The sequence below is a fragment of the Sabethes cyaneus genome, chromosome 2 (genome assembly GCF_943734655.1).
Source record: "Sabethes cyaneus chromosome 2, idSabCyanKW18_F2, whole genome shotgun sequence".
Taxonomy (NCBI): Eukaryota; Metazoa; Arthropoda; class Insecta; order Diptera; family Culicidae; genus Sabethes; species Sabethes cyaneus.
Window position 1 is genome coordinate 160,187,417 of NC_071354.1, and position 24,961 is coordinate 160,212,377.

Genomic DNA, 24,961 nt, shown 5'->3' on the forward strand with positions numbered 1-24,961 from the left:
ATTTATTTATACATAAAATTAAAACAAAAAGATTGACACCTGCTTAATTACATGCGAAAGGCAACTAGGTAATTGACATTTGCAACTATACACATATCAGAAATAGAAACCGCCTTTAATGGCTCGAATAGCATTGCTATTATACTAACCAAAACGCTTAAGAACGTTAGCATAATTGCAACACATAAAAGATTAGTTTAGAAGAAAACGTTCAGCAAATCTCCATGAGAAATCCCATTCAGCGGCTGTGTAAATCATACAATATTTCCAATTAACTAAATACAAAATCATCCCGGGGGGTTGGCATCAATGTGCGATGCCTTTGCCCCACCAAAGATAAAATAAAATGATAAAAACTGTTTTTTTTTCTAACTAATTCCAACTTACCTCAGGCTCACATCCAAAGGAGTCGATTGTTTGTCACAAATCGATTAAGAAAGTACTGAGTTATGGTTTTTTCGGTACCAGTACCGTGCTGCATCGTATTCCGGACACATGCTAAAAATTGAGGAAAAATGAAAGAAAAATAGCTATAGTGTCATGCTAGTCCCGAAAACAATGCAGCACGGTACAAATGTGTAACTTATCGAAAGATGACAAATATTGTGCCAAAGCTGTGCCAGTGAAATTACTAAAAAGTTGACAGCTGCTGTCAATCGGTTATCAGTTATAATTCTACTCTCAAACGGAAAAACAAAATGTTACTCTGGACTGCAATAATTTCACAACGTCTGTTGCAGTTTATCATTGTCTCTGGAGCTGCTCAACCCTGAAGCAGCAGCAACAGAAAGGAACACGAGAAAATTATGGCAACAAATGCCCGGTTTCCATCCGCAAAACCACACGATATCATACGCACAGCTGCTGGCGTGGAAATTCCATCGCCACTTGCGGACGGGCTAAAGTCTTTGCACCCACATCTCTTGCGCTTGATTCGGTAATTAGCCAACCGAACTCAAATTTCCCAAAATCAGCCCAAACAGGAAAGAGAAGTCTGGTAGCGTTGCTGGATGTTGGTGTGAGAGAACGAAACACAAAAATTGGCAACAAGAACAACCATCATGTAAAAAAAAGTACACACGCAAACCAAACGAAACGGATAAGGTAATAAGAACAGTGAGAACAATAGTAACAAGAAGAGGAAAACCTTCAACTACCTACGTTAATAGTGATGGATTCGTTTCCGGTTGATACCAGTACTGAGGTACGTAACCGCCCATCTGGGGTGCATGGGTTGGCTGTGGAGGTGCGTGGTTCGTCTGCGGTGCCATCTGCGGTGGTTTGTGGTCGCCCCAGTGTGGCGGAGGTTTCTGCTCCCAGGGTGCTTGCGAGGGCGGACTGAGACCTGGAATTCGATCGGCAGTAGGGTCAAAAGCAAAAACGCTATTAGTGATCAACGAATTCCTCTGCTCGAGGCACGACGCGCATTAAAGAGTGTCACCAGCAACGAAAACAAAAAACAAGAAATTAATTCGTTGCGCAGCAATTAAACTATTTAAACAGCAACACTCTGCTGCAGCCGTCCGAACGAAGGGGATGCTGGGGCTATAAACTTACCAGGTGACAGCTCCGAGACCGGTGTACTCGACGGTGTAGGACTATGTCCGGGAGGTAGAAAGTGCGATGGCGATCCACTACTGGAACCTCCGCCGGGTGCTGAAAAATAAATTACGAAAGCAGAGAAAGGAAAAGTCAGTGGTCAGCAGCTGGTTTGTTGTTCGGCGAGTTTGATAATGAACGATGAACGGGAGTTTGTCTACCGAAGAAGTTCTGAGGCCGGCCGGCGTCTGCAAACAAACGCTGCACGTGATCCGAACCGATTATTATTCCGTCCGAGCAACCCCCTAATTATATCCTAATTTATTTCTATTTTAGACAGTAGTCCATCGATATTCATGGTTCACGGCCCGTTTTAGGAAGCGCCGCGCGGCGGGCAATAAAAATATTAAAGTGCTACGCTGTGGCAGTTACAACGAGCTGAGCTGGAGGGTCACCGGTGTGTGGGGAGGGAAGCGTCCATCATCCCTTCGCAATAGTGGTAGTAGCGGCCGCGAAATTGATGAATGAGAAACAGTGGCGACACGCGGCGGACCCGCGGTTCGGTGCGACGTGACCGCGGAGGTGTGTAACTGCGCTTTCGCTGGTATGCGTACTAGCGACGACGCTAAATGGATGAAACGGGGAAACCAAACAGAACAGAATAGGAGGAGACACTCACCTTGATGCATGTTCTGATGCTGCGACGGACTATGACCACCTTGGTTCGGCGCACCCAATGGAAGTCCTCCCCCGACGCCGGGTGCCTGCGCTGCTTTCATCATTTTCTTGTACTTCGATCGTCGGTTTTGAAACCAAATCTTCACCTGCAAGAACGGAGCGTAAGAGAGCGAAAGAGAGCACATTAGTTGTGAGCGACGCAACATATTTTGTGCTGTTATGTTGCACAACACCGTGCGATGCACGGTACCGCTGTAATTAAATTCTGTTTCGGATGTGACAAAGAAGGAATAATTTTCAGCAATGTAATGTCGATGCAATGTAACAAAAATGGAATCAACTTTCGCTTAACCCCAAGCTAATGTTTAAGAGTGACCATTTTTTAATTAGTTTTTATGTTTTAATTGTTTTAATGTATTTAGTTCACCGAAGTTTGTACCAAGGCGACATTGTTACTCCAGGTTTTGAGGAATAACACGCCATGATGTCATCACACCGAGGCAGCGCCAGCGGAGCGAAACTCAAGTTCAGCACTTGCGCGGCATCCAACATCTATAGCTAATAAATGGATGGCTATCACTGTAACGAATCCTACGACAAACGTGACAAGAAGGGAACAGCAAGTTTCGCACCCCATCGGTACAGGCCACCCCAGAAGCAAGTTGGTAGGGGTAAAAGCTGGAGGGCTGGAAATGTTCTTTTACGTTTTCCTAGAATTGCGTGACTGTCATCGTCGACTCGTGACTGATTGTAATCGCACAGTCCCACTGGGGCGTTGAGAAACGTTGTGTTGTCTCGGCTCAAAAATGTTCTACACCGCGCGTTGTAGCAAAATGACGACAAAGATGACGACGACGACGAAAAATAGGGGGTGGCTTCGTCGAAATGACAAATTAGATGGTGAAGGCAACAACATTGTATCAAGTAGAAATTGTCAAGGTTAGCAGGGAACAAACCGAAATGGATGCCGAAATATGTGACAAAATTTCGAATCATTCGACAGTTTAATGAAAATAGAAGTCATCTATCATGTCTTCACATTCGAACAATTTAAAGTGTATGAGAGAGTTGGACAAAACACAACACCGATACGTCAGTATTAATCATTGTTGAATAAATCTATGGCTTTAATTGGAATATTATTGAAATCAAGCAAAACTGCGTACTGGTTATGATAACTCCGCAGTTCACTTCCATTGCAACAGCATGATGGTGCAACTATCGATAAAGTTGCAATTTGAAATTCATTTTTTATGCTAATCTCGATGACAACGGCAGCCACTACCTACTGCTGAAAATTGGTATTCATGATATATAGGCTCCGGTTTTTCTGGATTGACAGCACACTTGTCGTATGCTGTGCAGCCTCGACTTAATAAATACCATGCGATGCTTGAATTAGTGTTTATTAAAATTTATTCAAACTCCATAATCCTCACGTTCAATCTTTCGTGAGACATTTTCTAGAGAACAAACGTCAGCAAGCGGCCAACCAATTCTCCCATGGCTCGTTAGCATCAATTTAGTTTAGCTTTGTTTTTTAAACGCGTCACTAGCGGCGGCGACGACGGCCGCGATGGATGGGAATCACTTTCACAATCTGCGTGTCCTCGAACGACTCGATGGTCCACGCAGCCGCCGCGCCGTCGTCGTGATTTGAGCAGATGAATTTATGATGGTACTTCAATGTCACATGCAGCGGAGGAAAGAGTGTAGGATTACCTACTACTGTCTCTCGTTTCTCATTCCATCATCATGATGTATGTACGTCTTTATTTTCACAGCCTGCGCACACACGATCAACGACTGACGGACGCAATCCACTCCGCTCAAAACCGATTCCGCGTGAGGAGCAGCTCTCTCTCTCTCGAAAGGAGACATAAATACCAATTAAAACTGATAAACAGCGATTAATGAAGTACTTCCGTTTCGGATTGTACACGCGGCAGTACTTTTGTTTTGTTGTTCTCAAATTCTGAAACATTTGACCAAGGCTTGAATGATTTGAATTATTTTATTTCGGCCTCAGTCGATGCTTTTTTAAATACCAAATAAAAAAGCAGCATTTGTACTGAATTGTAAAGCCTAGTAGTTACTAGATCAAACAAGCAATCGATTCATAGTTTTTAAAATCGCAGCCAGCTTCCTATGATGAAAGAGGAAATGATGTCCAAGCTAATTTGCAATGTTTCAATGTCAATTGTTTTTCTACTAATTCTATTCTTTCTTCGTATGTAATTGGAAAAGATGAATCTACTTCCTATTACTAAAAAATGCCTAATGTCATCGGCATAAATTAACACTTTCAATTCCCTAAGAATAACGGAAATGTTATTTACGTGCGAAATAAAAGGCCCACATGAGAACTTTGAGAAATACCAGTAGCAGCGCTTAGAAATCTCATATTCAATTCATGCAATACGCCTGAATTAATGTAATATACTGCTCATTCTTACCTGTTTCTAGTACAGATGAAACTCAGCATTGCCAACCTGAAATCAACGATTCGAGCGAACCACTAGCGTTCATGTTCATCTTGTTCTCTACATTCATTTACTCTCGACAATGGTGAAACGAAATCAAATGTGAATCATTCATTCATTTTAAAATGCCGACAAGGGCCAAGGAAATTACAATAAACGCAAACATTACTCCGAAGTTTTAATTGATTTCTTTTTCAGCCAGGTTTTGGTTGATTTTGAGAAGTTTGAGGCAGTTTGAAAAACTAAACTTTGAGATTTAAAATATCAGCCAAGAGCAAGAAAATTGACGGACAGTCGCGCAATCACTCAGCACTGCACTTTTGATTGGTAGAAAACTGAGAAAGGCGAACACTGTCAGTAGTTCAGTAGTTATGTCCATGAGCTGACAAATAGAAGAATACTACCAAGGGTAAAACTGTATGCGCTGAATGCGTTTTATATTCGCCTTCATGCAGGGCTGGCTGTCAAGTTTTTCGAGCAAAGACCAGTACTGACTTAAATCAAGTTCATTTCTAAGGGGGAGGGTTCTCCACCAAACTCGGCACATATGTTTCTTGAGACAAGGGAATCAGTACTTGAGAGTTTACGAAAGCGTTGGTCTCTAGCAAGGGGGGGTGGGGAAAGGTCTGAATAAGTAAAAGGGGTTGCGGTTCCCTTGCATTTAGTTCAATTGCAGTTGCCAGAGTGGCTGGAAGACTAGAAGGCAGGGGGAGTTATGGAATGGGGTTCCATCAGGTAGGGATATATTAAGAATACGCTTTGTTTCTATTTCGTTATAGGAATTTTCAGAGAGCAAACAGATGCGTATTTGGCTGCGTGTCACAAAGGAGAGCTTACTGGGAGGAAGTCAACAGAGGTGGCACGAGGAACTTGAGTATGAATGTATGTTCTGTCATATATCCAGAACGCCTGGACGGTTCTTCATCAATCATGGCATACTGACAAAAAAGAATCAGCACAGAGAGATTAACAAATGGGAGGGTGGTCTCTTACAAGGGGATACGGAAGCTTCAAATAGGTAAAGAGGTGCGTTTCTCTTACAACTCGCTGTAAGAACAAGAGGGGGTTTCTGAAAGGGGAGGATAGGGTGACCATTAACAACGGGGAGGTTCAAAAACGTTAAAAAGGGTTTATCTCGTTTTATAAATATTACCGATTAGCCAGTTTACCAAGTGGAGTGGCTGGTAGACAATAGGGAGGGGAGCTGGCAAAGGTAATATACAGATTCAGATGAAGAAAAAGCGTTTTGTTTCTTGCATTATGAGAATTGTCGTTACAATAACAGATGTACAAATGGCTGAGCAACAAAGGGGCCCGGGTTAAATCGGGCAATCAGCTAGTTTATTTATAAAAATGTAAACAATTTGTGTCAGCAATCCAAAAAAATCATAAAATTTTCCACGATGGTGACAAGCTCCAAAGCAAGACCGGAAAAACTAAGTTCTACCTAATGAAAAATTAAAAAGACTAAAGACTGAACACCAAAGAGTAAAAAGCAAAGGCCCAAAACTAAAAATTTAAGACTACAGACTAAAGACTAGAGACTAGAGACTAGAGATTAAAGATTAGAGATTAGAGACTAGAGACTAGAGACTAGAGACTAGAGACTAGAGACTAGAGACTAGAGACTAGAGACTAGAGACTAGAGACTAGAGACTAGAGACTAGAGACTAGAGACTAGAGACTAGAGACTAGAGACTAGAGACTAGAGACTAGAGACTAGAGACTAGAGACTAGAGACTAGAGACTAGAGACTAGAGACTAGAGACTAGAGACTAGAGACTAGAGACTAGAGACTAGAGACTAGAGACTAGAGACTGGAGACTAGAGACTAGAAACTAGAAACTAGAGACTAGAGACTAGAGACTAGAGACTAGAGACTAGAGACTAGAGACTAGAGACTAGCGACTACAGACTAGAGACTAGAGACTAGAAACTAGAGACTAGAGACTTGAGACTAGAGACTAGAGACTATAGACTATATACTAGAGACTAGAGACCAGAGTGGTGTACCAGAAAAGACTTTTAGCATTTGCTGCTTCCAACCGAACACAAAACGTGTCATTCTACAAAACCGCAACAAAACTGTCATAAAGCTTTTATAGAACTAAAATGGCCCGCATTTAAGATGGTTCTTAAGACAATTTCTAAAGGTTCGTTTAACACATGTAATTTTCAGCGACATCTATTCATGGTGACTTCCAACAGTGGCCTAAAATTATAATAAAACCATGGTGGTTTTATGGTTCTCCTCTTACAGAACACTTGCAAGCATCATAAATTTTTTATAGGCTTTATTTCCTAAGCTGACTTACTAGAGTTGTAACAGAAAGAATTATCCATAGACATTGTTTTTCTAATAACCAATTTGTAGCAAATAAATGAGTTTACGAGTTCAATGAGGCAAACCTCAGTTTGTCGATGTTTTATGACATAAAAGTTAGAAATTTTTAACGCGCCGCATATTTTTGCTAGATTATCGTTAATAAAAAAATACTCCATTATTTCATGAAGTGGCTGATATAAGGAACGATTCAAATATGACGTCCACCAAATTTCTGCTTTTTAGACCCCCCTTCCCCCCTCTGTCCGATTGTCACAAAACTCAACCTCTCCCCCCCCTTTGGACGTCACACAAACTAAAAATTAAAATGCAAAGCGTGTTGAAAGTAAGAAGTGGTTTATAAAAATAGCTTAACCTTTAAAGAGTATGATTTTAAAAAATATAGAAAATAACAATTAATAACCAATAATAACTGCGAACAAAGGCTCTAACAACATTCAATTGCAAATTGTTACAAATCAATAAAGAAGTGAAGCTTTGGTTTCAATTAAAGTAGCACGGCTCCGCTTCAAAACAAGCTTCAATCTGCGTCGGCGGAGCAGGTTTTACTACATCGTGACGATAGCTTTTAGAGTTCATTGTACTTTTCTATCCAATATTTAGTAAAAACCTAGAAACTATGATTGCAAAAGAACTGAAATTGATTTACATATATCCTTCAATGTAACGCGTGGTCTATCTAGTTAACATTGACAAATTGTGTCTGACTTTCAAGCGCCGTCAGCTGGAACAATAAGTTCGAAAATCGAAATAAATCGATGAGTGATGAAAGACTGAGAAACATATTTTTGCTGCCTTTTGATGAAAATGCATTTTTTTTTCGACGGATGTCACATTTGCCTTGACCCTCTCCTCCCCTTTGTCACAACCTGGCACAAAATTGACACTTAAAACGGAAAAACACACCACAAAAAGTTCAAAAGTTCTTACAAAAAAATTGTGTCTTGTTTTTACGCATTTTTCTAATTGGCGCTACAGAGGGAGGCCTGTTATGTTGTCTTAGTTATGGTAGTCCTAAAAATAGCAATTTTGTCATTTGTGCTTTTAGAACTTTAAAAACAAAATCATGACTTTTGGATCACTGCACAAAGGGCAAAATCGATCGAAAAAACGGATCTTTTTGTTGTTGGTGTTTTAAGGTATAAAAAGTGTCTCTTCTTATGTTGAAAGTCACGAAAAATCGATAGGTAATGGTCTCAACGCACGGAAATAACAAAAAGTAGTCCATTTTACACCCTTAACCCCTATTCCTGAAGTGAAAGAACGTACAAACTATTTTTAATTTGATGTTTTAAGGTAAGGAAAATATAAGAATGTTAAGAAGAATGTTAGGAAAAAGTAATATGATATTTTTTATTTCAATACAATAGAATCTAGGGGTCTGATTTGCCCCACATTACTCAAGAATTTTGTACTACAGTCAAAATGCCAATTCGATACTTTTACTAGAGATTTTCAAAAAGGCATGTCTATTCTTCAAGTTGAAAAGGTCAGTAGATCGAACGAACGAATCAGGTATTGTACTTTTTTACGTCGTGTGAGTGAGAGGATGTCTTGCCTCGATTACCCCACAACTTTTTCAAGTTTCAATGTTTTTGTTGTCACGGAAAACTTTGAGTTCCAGTCAAATAACTTTTCTGAAAAGCTGATACAACTACCTTGCATTAGCAAACAATGTCATTAAAATCGGGTCAGTGGCTCAAAAGTTACAGACTTTTAATGTGAAAATATCGGGGAACATGACGTTTTTTGTAACCACCTCAACTCAGACAGGGCCATGCTATGCATTAAATAAAAATTAAGAGTCTAATATATTTGGAAAAAGATCAAACACACCAAATTTGAAAAAAATCGGACCCTGTTTCCTAACAAAACTATTTCAGACTTCAATAGTTCAAGTTGTAGGGTAAAACAAGATAAAACATTCCCTTATACAAGACTATAGTGAAAAACCTGATCACCGTTCGATGTTTTCAAGCTGAAGAATAGACAAGTCTTCTTGAATATCTCTGGTAAAAGTATCGAATTGGCATTTTGACTGAAATACAAAATTCCTGAGTACAATGTGGCAAATCAAACCTCTAGAAGATATTGTATTGAAATAAGTTTTTTCGAAAAATCGATTTCTCGCGATATTTTTACTTGAGACAAGTCACCCATTAAAAACTGCGGCAACAAAAAGTTCTGTTTTTCAGTCGGAGCACTTTGATAAGGCTTGAAATGAAATAGTAATTTGGTTTAATTTTTTCTTTTTTCAGAAAAATATTGACTTGGTTCGAGTTGTACCTGACCAATTGTCATATTTAATAAACAACATCAAAAGCGCACATCATTCCATTTCAGCGTCCCGCTAGGACCATTATTGTTTACCATATTTTTCAATGGCAACTGCTAAATCTTATCGAAATGATGCAAAATTTCACATTTCAACAACTTTAAAATTGTTCGGGTTATAAGAACTCCCGCCAGTGAGCAGTTGCTACAGAGAATCATCGACAAATCTTACGACGGGTGGAAATGAAATCTTACGCTGATTAGCATAGCGGAATGATCAGAAACATTTTAGCTGGGTCAGCCAGTCGGAATCATAAAAAGACACAATAAAATTAAAATAAAATAATACCCCAATTTACGGTTCGTTTCAATTGATAGAACTAAAATTGAATTGAATGGAAAGATATTTTACGATTTCTACCGAGACTACACGGGTAGAAATTTGATCTCCAAAACGAGCAAAATGACTCATGATTCCCGGTTTCTAGCTCATGATTTATGAAAATACACCATGAATAAAAATCATGATATCACGAGCTCCTTGCAGTACAACACAACGCAAAATCATGAACTATTATTCATGATTTTGTGCTGTCTGATATGGCAGTTCAGTCATGATTTGACATGAACTCACATTTCATGATTTTATGATTTCATTCATGGCATCGGAATCAAATTTCTTTCCGTGTACCGAGAAATTTTGCAAAAAAAATCAACCAAAATCGATCAACCTCAGGCTGTTGGTCAAAACTGTTCACCGCATTCAGGACTTCCGTTTTGACACTAATAAAAATGTTCACGCTAAAGAGACTTCAATACAGTAGATTTAGTTTAATAGCGCATTGTACTTCACCATTGCCATCTCTACTGGTACTCCCATTCCTTGGCTTCTACTTTAGCATACATTCACGAGGCTGCTGGTTTTTTTTCTTTGCTGGGCAGCTCGTTTTCTTCACGCTACCGCTCGATAATATTTTATTCAGCATAAAATATTTAGCTTCTGGGCTCATGTTTTCTTTCTCACCGCCTGTATTGTGTCGAGCAGCAACAACGTGCCAGTCGTCGTCGTCGTCGTCGTTGTCGGTAGGCCCGGCGAAGCCCCCGAGTAACATGTTGATCAATGTTTTACTGACGTTTTATGCTGATGTACGTTTTGTTTCCAGCAAAGCGTTTCCTCCCAAGATACTGGTATAAAAATTCTGCTGTTTGGCTTCTGTACTTTCCAGTTGCTAAAGCTCCACCAACACCACCCCTGTCAGCCTTCTGAACCGCACTCGTTACACTGTTAACCTACCAACACCGTCCGGCTAAGGATCAACAGATTAATTTTAGCGCAGCATTTAAAACGGCTGGCGGCACAGAGTGAGCCGAAAAAATCGACAGATTGATGGCATGCCATTACCACCTGATTTTAATTTTATTAGCTAGCTGCTGTACAGCTCGGTGGCGGGCGAACTCAGAGCGGCCACTCTGCTGACTGGGTGGGGAAGCTTTTCAGAATGTAAATTTTCTCAATCAGCACCTCACCATGTCTTGCTATGTTTGCTCTATAAGACTTTTTCGATTAAATGATTGATTATGAGTGCATAAATGTGCATAAAATAGTTTTCTTAAAATTCAAAAAGGGTGCAGCCATTAATCAAACCAATTGTAAGTAGTGTCTTGAACCTAAAAGTTACATTGAATAAACAATAAAGTTTAATAATTACATTCTATGGCAAAAAGCTTCATTCTTGTTATGAACCCAATTACGCTCATTAAACATTGAATCAACCAATAAAACAAGTTTGTATTTCATAGCAGCATATCAAAGCCTGCTGACATGCCCTCGCCATTCCGCCCTGGCCGTAGTTCCGAGCGACACACAATTTAATTAAAATTATTGAATTATGAGAAAAAATATGACCGCGAAAGATGTTCCGGCATTCCGACAGTGAGAAAAACCACTTTATTAAAAATAAACGCAACAGCCCCTGCGACCACAGCAAGAGACAAGAAAACCGCAAGGAAAAACTTTTGAATTAATTTCGAGCAATTAACTGAAATGAGAAATTAAAGACCGTTCCTGGAACGAACCGAAAGCGAACTTTTCTGGAAGCAGCAGCTTTTACTCTGTTTAGCGGTGCTTCAAATCGTCGAGGTGCGGTCCATCCCGGTCCCGCATCAACCCGTCGAACTGTGAAAAGTTACCTTGTCCCTCTTGGCGTCATTCCCGGGGCCAGAGCCGATCGGTCGAACGTAACGTAACCGCACAAGTACCTTCTTTCGTTGTCATTCATTCGCAGCGCAACCTTGCAGCTGAGAAGTTTTCCTGTGCCGCGCGCGTATGCATATTTTACGCTTGACAAATCTAGCATGACCGCTTTCCGCCGACCACCGGAGGAATGAATGGTGAGCTGGTGAGCTGGTTCACAACCTACAACATAGGCGAAACCCCGACCGTATCGATGCATTTTTCAACGTCAAACTTTTCGGAATCACGTAAAGATTGTCATCGTCTTCGGAATGGTCATAAATAATTTGAACGAGCGCACATGTCGAACCGGGGGAACAATTGCAATCATTACTGGCAGGCCTCCTGAAAGTTTGATGAACTGTCGTCCCTGCTGGCTCAGGGGTCATTTGTAACGCGCTTGTTCTGTTTGCCCTACTGGAAAGTAAATGAAAGTAAATCTTTGGAGTGCCCGCTTTGACTTCATATTTGAAGTGAAATAAAAATCATCTTTCTGTGATTCTATTCGATTATTTCATGATGGTCTGATTTCCTAATCTGGACCTGAGCTCAACATCCAATTAGCCGTGTTCCAGAAAATTTGAAGGCTCTCAGCCTGAAGCAGCCGGGAACAGGATTGACTTTTGTAATAAAATTAAACCCCTTTATAAGCGAAAAACAAAAATAATGAACTTAGTCGAGACCACATTGTCAGCAACGTTTTCACAACTCCCCGCCCGCCGGGGCAATGTGCAACAAGGCTTTGACGTGTCCTACCACCGCCCGTCCGCACTGCTTGGCCGGCCGGTCGTGCACGACGCGCTTAACGCTGGACGATCTTGTTCACCTACATTCGTGAGCGAGAGGACCTATGCGAAAGGCACGGGCGGGTGAGCGCAATCACGGGTTGGTGAAACAGCGTTTGATTTCCGCGCAACGCTAGAGATTGACGCCAACTCGCAAGCGAAGCTGCCACTCTATCGCTATGGACGGACCGACCGACCAACCGACGACGGTGTCCGCCGTGTTGATTGATACGATCAAACCCAGCTGAATGTAAACAAGAGACCCGTCTGCGGTCCGACACCGGACCCGATCTCGGTCGAGTTTTCCTTCGGGGCAAGTTTTCCACGTTACTCGTGCGGACCGACCGGTCACCGCACCGCAACCTTGCACCGCCGTCAACCGGGCTCATTTGTATTCTGCGCTATCAGCACCAGTCAATAACTTTGCCAGCCTGAGCGTAATACAAAACGACTGCAACCTTTTTTGCCGACGTCCAGCAGCATCGGAGAGGTCGATATTACGACATCTTTTTGTTTGCCACTGCGAGAAAGACAACCTCCTCGCCCGAACCGTCGTCGTCGAGGAGAGACGAAATGGAATAATCTATAAGATGATCAGAAAGTCCAAAACCAGCAGCTGACCATATGTTGAATTCCAGCTCCGAAGGACAGTACAGTGAGTTCCTAACCCGTATATTCGTTTGACAGCTATGCCGATCACTACGCGGTCATCGGGTGCGACATTTTTATTAGAGAGTCACGCGACGCTCGTAAACATCGGCGGTATCGACCAGTTGTGCGTTTTCGGTGCTCCATCGGATCGGAAGCAGAACACAACCTTCAGTCGTTTTAAAACAAACCGCACACAATAAGGAAGAAGTGATCAATAGTGCAAAAATTTATCATGTGAATTGATACATTTTATTTATCTTCTCCTTTTTCAGCGATCGTTCCAACCAACGGAAGGCTTTCGCGAATACAATCGGGACATAAATCTAACCTTGTTTCCCGGTCTGCGCGGCCTTCGCCTTCGCCGCTGCCACCACGGGTTCGAGCGGAATCTGAATCGAATCCGAAGCGCAAAAAGACACATGATGCGTGAAGATGCTTTCTCGATCGCGTTTACCAATTATGGGGACTTTTATCTTTGCCTTTATCGTTACCGACTCGGATTCCAGCGCAGCGTGCGCGGCTCCAGCGCGGAGGTTGCACGGCGGAGGAACATCGGAATTGGCTACTGGTTTTCAGAAGAGGCTTAGCGGCAGCATCCCGGGTTCCAGAGGCCCCTAGCGTAGAGGGAAACGTTGTCGTCTACTCGACATCTCGCCGAGCTTGAATCGCATTAAAATTCGATACGACCATCTCCCCTACAGAGAACCATCCCGTACGCTGCGTTGCTTATGTTGCCGCTGCAGCACAGTTGTTGAACAATACTCTACACCACCGGATGGGCGAAGAAGTCGCTTCAAGAAAAGGACATATGATTTATGGTTATGTCAGTTTTATTGATTTTAAATTAGTTAATGTTTTCATCTTTTCGCAATGTCCAATTCCGGACGGCAGCTACATGAACTTGTGTCGCTTATCATGCCACGATCTTGTCGCTGCGCTGCTGTGGTCCATTCGGCTTAGACCTTCGTGACAAGTGTGTCGTCCCCTTCGGTTTCAATTTAATTTATATCACTGAGTTGATTAAATAAATTTGTATTACTGGTCTTCGATAGCGATCGAAATTACCACAAACGAGCAGCATATGATTGATTGTGAGACCATTGACGAGGATCGACTTTTTGTGCGAACTCGAGCACGAGCACACGTGCTGTGCGCTGCGTCTGTTTGACAATTTAAAAGAACATTTTCCAAATAAAGCTAACGCAGTCTCACCGCGGCTATGAGAAAACCCAGCAGGTAAAAATAATAACAATTGTGACATCGTTGTAGTATGCCCCGCTCTCGTTCCCGATGCGACGGGAGGAAGAATCCACCCAAAGGAAACATGTTTATAATGTGATTGCCGTTGTCTGATGTCGTTGCTGGTTTCCCCGCCCGAGCAAACCTCTGCCTTCGTTATGGTTCACAACACACCTAACGCGTTCTAAAGTATACACTTGCGAGAGATCCGCGTCTTCCGCGCGGCGTTCCATCCGATCTACATAGGTCGGCTAGCAGGCAGGGTCTTTTCTCCGCAACCGTTGCAGTTGTTGGTACGACGTATAGATGCGGAACGTTGCACACATTGTGATATGTAAACTTCAATTTGTTGCTGAACCCGTTTCCCCTTTGCCTGCCGGCGCACACGGCACAAGAAACAGGCGACGCGGCCTGTCGATTGTGACCGATTTCCAAACCCGAGTGAGCTACCCGCCTTCAGGTCTCAGGTGGTGTGTGCTTGTGTGTGGGAACTCGCTGCGGCATTTCCGCTCGTTGCGATGCGTTTGGTCAAGCGTTGCTAATGTAGTCCTGCTTGAGATAGACAGAATTTGTGCTCAAAACAATAAAAACATATTCACAACATCTTACGGAGTACGTGTCATTTGATCGGTAACATTAATAACAACCAACAGGGATGCGGTAATTATTTTGGTATTCGCAGCAGATTTCATAAGCTACAAAAATTATGGTTGTATGTACTATTATTTTCAAAATAATTTTTTGAATATTTCCGTCAAGCATTTTTGGCATGGCTTAACACAAATACTTTCCGGAGCCTTATTTTTTTTATTTCACGAAAAAGTTTGAGGAAAATGAGTTAAGGCACAGCGTAATTGATTTATAATTAATGGTATGGGCCTGTCGTTTAATATAGGTATTGGTAATTAACTAAATGGCAGCTATTTAAGAGTCTGTTCATTCATTTTGTTCCACCTGTGATCGAAATTATTACTACTATAAGGCGCCAACAGCTTGGAATAAAACATTTTGAGTATATTTAATTATAGTGACAAAAAGTTCACTTGCGTCGGATGACGTCTAATCGACAATTTTTAGTAAGAATTGACAAGTGATACCAGCCGGTGCGACCACCTCACGAATACTCGCTTATCTGGGGCAGGATTTGGGTCCGAAAAAGTAGTTAGTGTTATAAACTTAACAATATTCGTGTCAGTGCTCTGGTTAAAATCCCAGTGCGGACTAAGCGAAGACTCAAACCATTTATGCCCGATTGGAGTCAAGCCAAGCAGCAGTAACGCAGTCACGGTGTTCAAAATACCGTTATAAAAAAATAAAATAGGCCATTTAAACGGCAAATGCCAGTTGGTTTGTATTGTCATCCTACACCTCCGAGCCAGTTTTAAAAAAAATCGATCGACGAATTTTTGAGTTACGCCCTTTTGAAGTTTGAAAGGGCAGATTGCTCATATAAAGCAAATAAAAATCTTCAATGACACTTCTAAAATGAACGTATATCACAGCCGATTTTAATTTTTTGTGCAACATATACCCATTTCCGACCATTTTAGGAGTTTTACGCTGTTGTGGGACTAATCGGAAATGTTCCGGATTAAGTTATCGCTGTGGGAAATGGTCAGTATAGGACATGAACAAATACTTATCATGCAACCTTGCACCAACAATTTACGCCAGAATTTAAAAACTAGATCAATCAAAGCCAGATCAACTATCTAGCACCACGTTAGTTATATCTGGACAAGTTCCGGGGACTTCCGGGAACACCTGGACAAGTGGCCAGTTTCGTCCATGAACAAAAACGTATCGTGCGACACCTTAAATCACATTAGAATTCAATAACTAGATCCATGAAAGCCAAATCTGCTATCTACGGTTAGGTTTGGTCATATCTGGATATATTTGGAGGACTCCGGGAACCCCTAGAAAAGTCAATAACACAATGTGGTACATTTTTGATAATCAAGACATGTTCGGAATTAACCATTGTGGTTCTACGTACTTAATTTGGCTGTCTTTGATCTATTTTAAAAGTTTTAGTGTGATTTAAGGTGTCGCATGATCAGTTTTTGTTCATGTTCGAGACTGGCCATTTTCTAGAGGTTTCCGGAGTCTTCCAAATATGTCCAGATATGCCCAACCCTGAGCCTAGATAGCAGATTTGGCTTCCATTGATCTAGTTATTGAATTCTAGTGTGATTTGGGGTGTCGCACGATAAATTTTTGTTCAAGGACGAAACTGGCCACTTGTCTGGGTGCTCCCGGAAGTCCCCGGAATTTGTCCAGATATAACCAACATGGTTTTAGGTAGTTGATCTGACTTTGATTGATCTAGTTTTTAAATTCTGGCGTAATTTGAGGTGTCGCATGATAAATAATTGTTCATGTCTTATACTGACCATTTCCCACAGCGATAACTTAATCCGGAACATTTTCGGCTAGTCCCAATACAGCGTAAAACTCCTAAAATGGTCGGAAATGGGTATATGTTGCACAAAAAATTAAAACCGGCTGTGATATACGTTCATTTTGGAAGTGTCATTGAAGATTTTTATTTGCTTTATATGAGCAATCTGCCCTTTCAAACTTCAAAAGGGCGTAACTCAAAAATTCGTCGATCGATTTTTTTTAAAACTGGCTCGGAGGTGTAGGATGACAATACAAACCAACTGGCATTTGCCGTTTAAATGGCCTATTTTATTTTTTAACAACGGTATTTTGAACACCGTGGCAGTGGCATCTAGCGAGATAAGTATATTTAGGCGTCTTGGCCGTACATTCCGGCTATCTTCGTTATGGTGAGTTGAGATTATTACAGAGAAAGGTGTTTTTTCGTCGAAGTTATAGAAAATTCGCTTTCTATAACTTCGCTAAAAAAACGTTACACAATGAACGAAGAACAAGAAAATTCGGACCGGAAGAATTGGAATAAACCAACCGACGACACTTCATTGGATAATTTTTAGGATTTGGGAAAAGGAGAAACTACCAGAGGAGTGGATGCAAGGTGTAGTCCGTCCCACCTGCAAAACGGGCGACCGGCTAGATTGCTGTTATTACCGCGGTATCACGTTGGTCAACGCCGCCTACAAGGTGCTTTCTCGGATTTTACTGCGTCGTCTGTCCCCAATAGCAAGAGAATTCGTAGAGCAGTATCAGGTGGGCTTTCTGAGGGCTTATGCTAATTATCAAATTTTTACTCTACGACAAATCCTCCAGAAATGTCGAGAGTGCACCGTGCCCAGGCATCAAATTTTCGTGGATTTCAGAGCAACATATGATACAGTTGAACGCGAAAAGCTATGGCAGATAATGCACCAGTACGGTTTTCCGGACAAACTGATGCGGCTGATCAAAGCAACTCTGGAGCGAGTGATGTGCTACGTGCGCGTTTCGAGGACACTCTCGAGTCCTTTCGAATCGCGCAGAGGGTTGCGGCAAGGGGATAGACTATCCTGCATGTTATTCAATATCGCTATTGAAGGTGTGATCCAGCGAGCGGGTATCGAAACGAGAGGAACGATCTTCAGCAAGAGTAGCCAACTCCTGGCCGACCGATCGTTCTCTACGGATTTGAGACAGTAACCTTGCTTGCGGAAGACATACGTGCACTTGCCGTATTTGCGGACTATTTTTGGCAGAGTACAAACGGAAAACGGAGAGTGGCGGGGGCACTGCTTGGAAGGATTTCCATCGTACACCTGGCGAAGGTTGGGAGACTACGGTGGACCGGCCACGTCGCAAGGAGGCCGGACGACTGTGCAATGAAATCCGTTCTCTTCAAGAACCCCACCGGCACCAGGAATATAAGGGCCCAACGTGCTAGATGGCCAGACCAGTTTGAAGCCGACTTGCGTGTGTCGAGACGCGCAACGAATTGGCGACGAGTCGCCCAGGACCGAGTACAATGGAGAGGAATTCTTGATACGGCAAGAGCCACCCCGGCTCTCAGCTGGTAAAGTAAGTAAGTAAACCAAACGACGAATTCGATACTCGAGACGGTTTCTCAATTTTATCGAAGATTTCAATGCTAATGTCAGTCCGGAGGAAGATTATAAACCGGTGATTCAAGGATTCAGCGCACTCCAGCTGATCAACGGAATGGGTCTGCCTAAGACTTGGCCTAAGCTTGGAATTTATGGGATTTTGGTTTACGCGGAACGTATCCTTCGCGTAAATGATGCATTAAAAAACGGACTGGTTTTAGCGACTTTTTTGCGATTGTCTCGGTGGTGAATCTACCGAATTTGCGACGCCAATCGTAGCACCCTGTTTTGTATAGAAATAAATGACAGAGTTCTCAGATGATCTACGGCAGCTATGAGGAAAACAGTCAACAACTGCGCTCAATATTTCGTTCGTATTGCCAGCTCCTCCTCGGAGTGAAGAAGTTGGACATTGTGAGACCATTAGTGTCTGCCAAATATAGCCGATCCGGTATTTACAACATCCTCTCCCTTCTAGAGTAATGCTAAAGCGCCAAATACCAGCCTGGTTCCGGTCGCGCGATGATACTCCGCAACCGTAAAGTGCAGCAGAAACTGGAGTGGAACCCCGAAAGCAAGGAGCCTTATCATTCTTCACCTTGGACCACCGACCTTCCGGACCCAGACCAAACGGTGAAGAAGTACGTGGCCAAAATGGACATTTTTATGCGGAAACGTGTCTCAGCAGTAGGCAATCACCGGAAGGAAGGTGCTGATGAAAATGTCTTTCCGGTGCATCTCAATGTCGTGGTCATCATGGATGGCGAGTCCTATTGGACATTGGACGGTAACGACAGAACCGTGTTCACACCAAGTTCCCGATGAAGATCCTTCTGGGACTGAAGATCAGCGAGAAGGAAATGTTGCCTTCGGGACTTGCGGTGTTCAGGGAGATATACAGCAAAAAGCGCCTCCCGGAAGTTGCCCAGCAAACCACAAATCGTATAATAATGTGTGAAAATCATCTTAAATATCGCTAAACAAACTCGAAATCGTACATAAACCTTAATTAAGCGCACCCTACTTTACATTTATTCGTACAAAATGATAGTAACTGATTCACATACGATTTTCGTCACAAAATTGTATAGCATTATGGAACTAATGTTGAGTCGGGTTTCATCGTATACAAATGGTTATGAATGTGAATTATTTTTATATAATTCGCAGTACGTATATCGCCTCCAAAACAGTACGCACATGCTGGTTTCGTGCATCGAATGCGATTTTTCTAGATATATGGGTACATATATCATATTTCTCGAGTACTTTTTCATTTTGACGTATCTGACAATGACAGATTCTCTTCGTGTCTCCTCTCTTCCGCTTTTTACGGTGAGACTAAAGCATTGAAAAGAAAATTTTCAAAACATTTTGCTAGCTAGTGACTCCGTCAACCGATTCGTGCAAAGCTGATGCACTAAGATGCATTAGTATTACTATAAAAAGCAGAAGAGAGGGGACACGAAGAGAATCTCTCATTGTCAGATACGTCAAAATGAAAAAGTACCCGAGGTTTGTTACTTTGATATACGTACGGAAATGTTCGCTGGGTGCCGACTTCATCAAAAAGTATAATGCGAAGGAGATATGGTCTTATGGCCGGACCTCGCATCGGCCTATTATACCATGAAATTACTGTAGGAGACGAACCAACTGAAGATAAATGTTAACGTTTCCTAGCTACGACCGATAGAATATTTTTGGGCGAACCTAAAACGAGAGATCTAACCCACTAATTTCGTGGCCAAAACGTAGAAGCAGCTGATCGCCAGGGCTACGCAAGAGCTAAAGCCTGAAAGTGCTTTCTCAAACCATTTTTCGACGACTTTCACAAATTGAGAATATTTATGAGACGTTGTCAGGCCGACTTCGCTAATCCGAATCAGAACTACTCCCTAGAGTTATCCCCAAAAATACTGTGAGATATTAGGCCGTATTTAGCTACACAACTGCAATTTAACAGCGAGAGGCATAAAAGTTCAATAACGGACCAAAACTTTGAGCTGCAGCAGACCCTCCAAAAAGGCCATGAATACAGACTCCCCACACACATTTTTGTTTATCCACATTAAAACTGCGTATGATACTATCGACCGCAGAGAGCTTAGATCTTAGAAAATCGTAGAGATGAACGGCTCTTCCAGGAAGCTGTACCGGTCACGTTTATTCAAATCTCACAAGGGAGAGCGTCAAGCTGACGGTCTCTCTTACCTGTGGGTTGTTTAACAAAGCGCTACAGGATACTGTGGGCTGAACTTATATCAACACGCGGAGGACTAGTTTCAACAAATTTAAAAGCTTATTTCGTTGTGATTAAAACAATTTGAATTTTCGTATTGTAAAAACATTTTAGAACATTTCAAAAGAGAAATCTTTCAATTGATTGCGTTTCGCAAAGTTGCTATAAAATAGAAAATCAGTGGGCTTGCGACAATGTATTTCAATAACAACCTGCTGCTCGACGCAAAAAAGATTCATACCTGAACCTGCCGGACGTTTACGAGAATCAAATACAGCAGCAGCAGCAGCAGAAAACCGAAACTATTTTCAATTAAATTCCTCTCACATAATAAAGGACATTTTGCGAGAAGCAGGACAAGAGTATAAAAAAACAAAACTGTGACGTCCTCTACCCTCCTCAGCCTGCCGCCATCCACTGCACAAACAGAGCAGATTCCGAAGGACGTATTCCATTCTTTCTTTCTTACGTGCGCTGACACAGGGGAAGCGCATACAAAAAATAATAATAACACACATAACAATACCACGGGTTGGTCCCGCGCAAAAGAACCTCTCGGGCCTGACAACATTCACCGTTGCTCTGTCCGTCCCGTCCGTCGTGGCAGCGTGATATATAAGGCAACGGGCGAATTCCGATAGGACATAGTTCGGCAACAGATAAAAAGCCTGAGAGCCTTCTGTTTCCACTTGCTGCCCCGAGGAGGATCACATGTTGGCGTGCTGCACTTGATCCCTGGTTGATGTGATGATGCTCGCAAAGAGGACGATACGACAATAGGTAGCGATCGAAACCGGAAAGAAAAATATCTGCGGCATCGACGTGCGTTGAAAGGGGCAAAAACTATCGCTCGCTGTGGAAAATATGCCAGATATTGACTTTTCTGTTCCGGCGGGTCGCGGGGCAGAAGACATCCCTGGTCGCCGAGCTACAGAGCTAAAAACAATTGAAGCAGTAGTAGAAGCAGTGTAGTGGTAGTAGCCGTTGTAGTAGAAGTCAAAGGCCTGCGGCGATAGGGCGGGTAGCGCAAGAGTGCGGTTGAAGATTCGGCGGCTAGCATCAAAGCCCCGCGAGCCCAGGATTTCATTACGATTTTCACGGCTGCAACCAGAAATGTAGACATTTTTCTGCGTTTCTTCAATAAGACCCGGAGCCTGGCAATGCACAGTGCGGCGGAGGCAGTGCAGCAGTTGCTCACCTCGCTGTTGTTGGTTGATGGATCGATGAGATGTGCGTAGTTTTAGAGCTCAGAACGATGAGCTGCCAAGGTGGTGAAGAGTCATACGGTATACCTGTTGCAACGAATCTTGAATTTCTTGTGTTGAAATTGATAGCTTGTTTTGCAGAAATAACACATTTTCACTACTGCCAATTTGAATAAATGACAAATTACTCTAATACTTGCTAAATTTGATTTCCATATATCAACTTGTTAGTGATTTCATTCATTAAAACAGATAAATATGGCTTTATATCAGTTCACGCGAGTTCTGCTTTCTAATTACATTAATGACTTTGGGGTCAATTCACGCTGGTTTTGTATGACGAATTCCCGCACTTTAGCAGTTCCAAAATGAGGCTGCTTTGTCGATCACCTGTCACTTCCGCCTGTCTGCTCATCCATGTTGTTGTTGTTCTTGTTGTTGTTGTAGCTGTTGGTGTTGTCGTTTCTGTTGAATAATGTGCGCTAAAAGAAAACAACCGAACCGGACACTTGGCAGTTCCTTGACTGACAGTTTTGTAGGCATGTACCCTATCTCCGGCACATCTCGCCGGCGACCGACCGGGTCAGCGACGAACGCGCACGCTTGTCTCGATGGCGTCGGCGGCCAGCAGATGGATGGATGGATGGTTGGATGGATGGATGCGAACTGTTTGAAGTGACGTTTGCACTTTTCAGGTGTGGTTCCGCCCACCGCTTATTCACCAGTTCGGCACTGGCTTAGCTGTTTCATTCTCGCTCACTAGACGAATGTTACCGGTGCATGAAGGGACCGGGAGGAATCATGCCACGCGAGTGGAAAAGCGAAACAAAAGCCATTGTAGTTGTTTTCAAAAAATTAATCAAAAAATAAAGGAAAAAGCAGAGAAACAATTTCTATAGACCTAGGTTCCATATCTGTTCGTCGAGATAAACAGATCGCAGTAACCCCATCGATTCACTTTGGCAAGCATAGAAACTACCACACGATGCTAAGCCACACTCATACGCCTGGGTGCCAGAGCACCTGACATGACAACAATTCCGTAGTGAATAGCCTATTTATCGCGTAGAATAGGCAGAAAAACCAATAGGGCCCCAGCTTGACGGTACAACGGGAGAGCTTCCTCTTCCAATCAACCGAACTGATCGGCGGCGGCCAGCAGCGAACGTGCCACAAAACGAGCCTTGTTCATTCGTTCTTGTTTAGCTCGACGTGAAGGATAGCCATGCAAAAAGTGAGGTTACGTTTGACCTTAACCTTTGCTTGTGAGCGTTGTTTCATTTTACTTAACGCGATCGAGCGCGAACGTCCGTCGTTATGTCGTCATAGCGCATGTCGATGGCTGAAGCTGGCGATGCCCGAGAGCTCGAACGTCATCTTCATTTCCGCCATCGTCGTTTTTTTAGAATTGCTAAACGCTCATCGTTGTGGCTGGCCGTCTGAAATGTTATTAGATTGAAGGTTGAGCTCTGAACTGAGAGAAAGGTTATTTGCAATTGAATTTGGTCTCCATTGCCTTGTTTGACATCTTAAGTAATGACAGTCTGCAGTTGGTGTTTTTTTCTCTATATTTTCCCACTGTGCGAGGTGGCCGACTCTTGATCATGCACGAGCTCGGAATGAGGATGATACTCGGTTTTATTTGAAATATTCAAAGCATGAATACTAGGTATGGTAGTATGCGGCATCGCTCATTTTGCAGTATTCAACCAACCAAGTCACCACTAAAACAGATTTGTTCCTAAACGCATAAAATATAATCGCTATAAATTTTCCTAGACTTGCTTGTTGACTATTGTTTGTTAAGTTTGCGGTTTAAAGAAGCAACACTAGAGTGTCGGTGTAGGTTCGCTAGCCGCACGCGCGATGCTGCCTGGATCCTAGCGCGAGTCATCCGTTGCGGCATCCCAACCAACAGATGAAAGATGCACCACACTCTGTGAACCTGTGTTGATGAGGTTGTAAATCGATCTATTCAACTAGTTTTGCGTTGGTTAGCTAGTTTTCGCGCACATTTCATTCATCAATTTCCTGCTCAGCAGCAGCGTCCGTCGGAGGGCGTACGACGGCATCTTGGAGTGCCTTATAACGATGAAAGTTTTATTTGCTCTGCTGGTTTTTTTATGGCAAAACAGTATCCGAGGGACATGGAATGATTTATTGCGATCGAGTGGAACTGTTCAATCATTCGATCGGGCTATCAGTTCGACAGTATTGGAGCAGCCAGCAAAGGGCGTGATTGATATGATCATTGAAAGTTTTCTAGCCGCCGATAACGAACGGGGGAAAATAAGTGGTGCACTATTTTCAAATACACTGAAAGTAGACTGGGTAGGGGGATTGGACATATTCTGCATAACCATTGTACAGTTGGTGCAGATCGTTGATCGCTTCGTGTACTATTACGACGCAGTACAAATATAGTTCCAGTCACAGAGCGAACGAGGAAATCTTGGATCAAGCATCGACGCTTCCGAAGCGGAACAGATTGGAAGGCAGGCAACAACGGTGATTATAGGTGTAGGAATATGCACGATAACGAGTGCTGCATGTTTGCCGAGCTTGATGATGTTGGCGACAGGTGCTACGGTGTCATTGTCAGCGGATCGACGACGGTGCATTATTATTACTATCCGTTACTTGGAGAATGTTGATGGATAGATTGAGCACTCCAAAGTTGTCTTTTAATGGCAGAGGAAAGGGACTGCTGGACGGAGCGGCGATATATTTTAGATTTGTTAGATGTTTCAAAGTCTGATATCATCGATCGTATGCCGGCTATTGAAGTTCCAATAAAAAAAAGACTATAAATAATGTCTGATTAAAAGTAAATTTGGACGCCCTCGTGCGTCATTGATAGCCTCTTGTGATAGGAACTGGAACCATTTGACATAACTTTGTTCACATTTTTATGAAGAATAAGGTGCAAGTTCAATCAAAATATTCCACCATGTTGCGGAGCAGTACAGAATGAAACACGAATGACATAAAAAAATCATGCACAAACACTAAAAAGTACTAAAAAGGCCAAAATCAACAGTTTGTTATGTACTGTAGAGTTATAACGAGAACCTAGGTGCGCAAAGGCGGTAAGCAACTTTCAAGAAAACCTGAACTAGGGACCAAGAGCAGAAGAGGAAGAGGCTGTGGTTAGCATCTCCATCCGGGATATGGCTAGAAGATACGATGCCAACTATCAAACCACGCGGAATATCCTCCCTCGAGAAGGCTATAGATCTTACAGTGCTAGTAAACATCCGAATCGGCACTTGAAGCTGATTTTGGTAGCCAAGAAGCGTGCTAGG

General features: G+C 42.5%; 1 protein-coding gene across 1 annotated transcript in view; it reads right to left on the bottom strand.

Annotated features, from left to right (window-relative positions):
• Window positions 1-1,157: 1,157 nt before the first annotated feature.
• LOC128734236 (homeotic protein distal-less) overlaps window positions 1,158-24,961 on the bottom strand; it is a 136,222-nt gene continuing 112,418 nt past the window's right edge. Inside the window, exons 4-6 of the mRNA XM_053828308.1 lie at window positions 2,219-2,363; window positions 1,554-1,656; window positions 1,158-1,383 (exon numbers count right to left, since the gene is read on the bottom strand). Coding sequence (XP_053684283.1) covers window positions 1,158-1,383; window positions 1,554-1,656; window positions 2,219-2,363 — 474 coding nt within the window. The remainder of the gene's footprint in view (window positions 1,384-1,553; window positions 1,657-2,218; window positions 2,364-24,961) is intronic.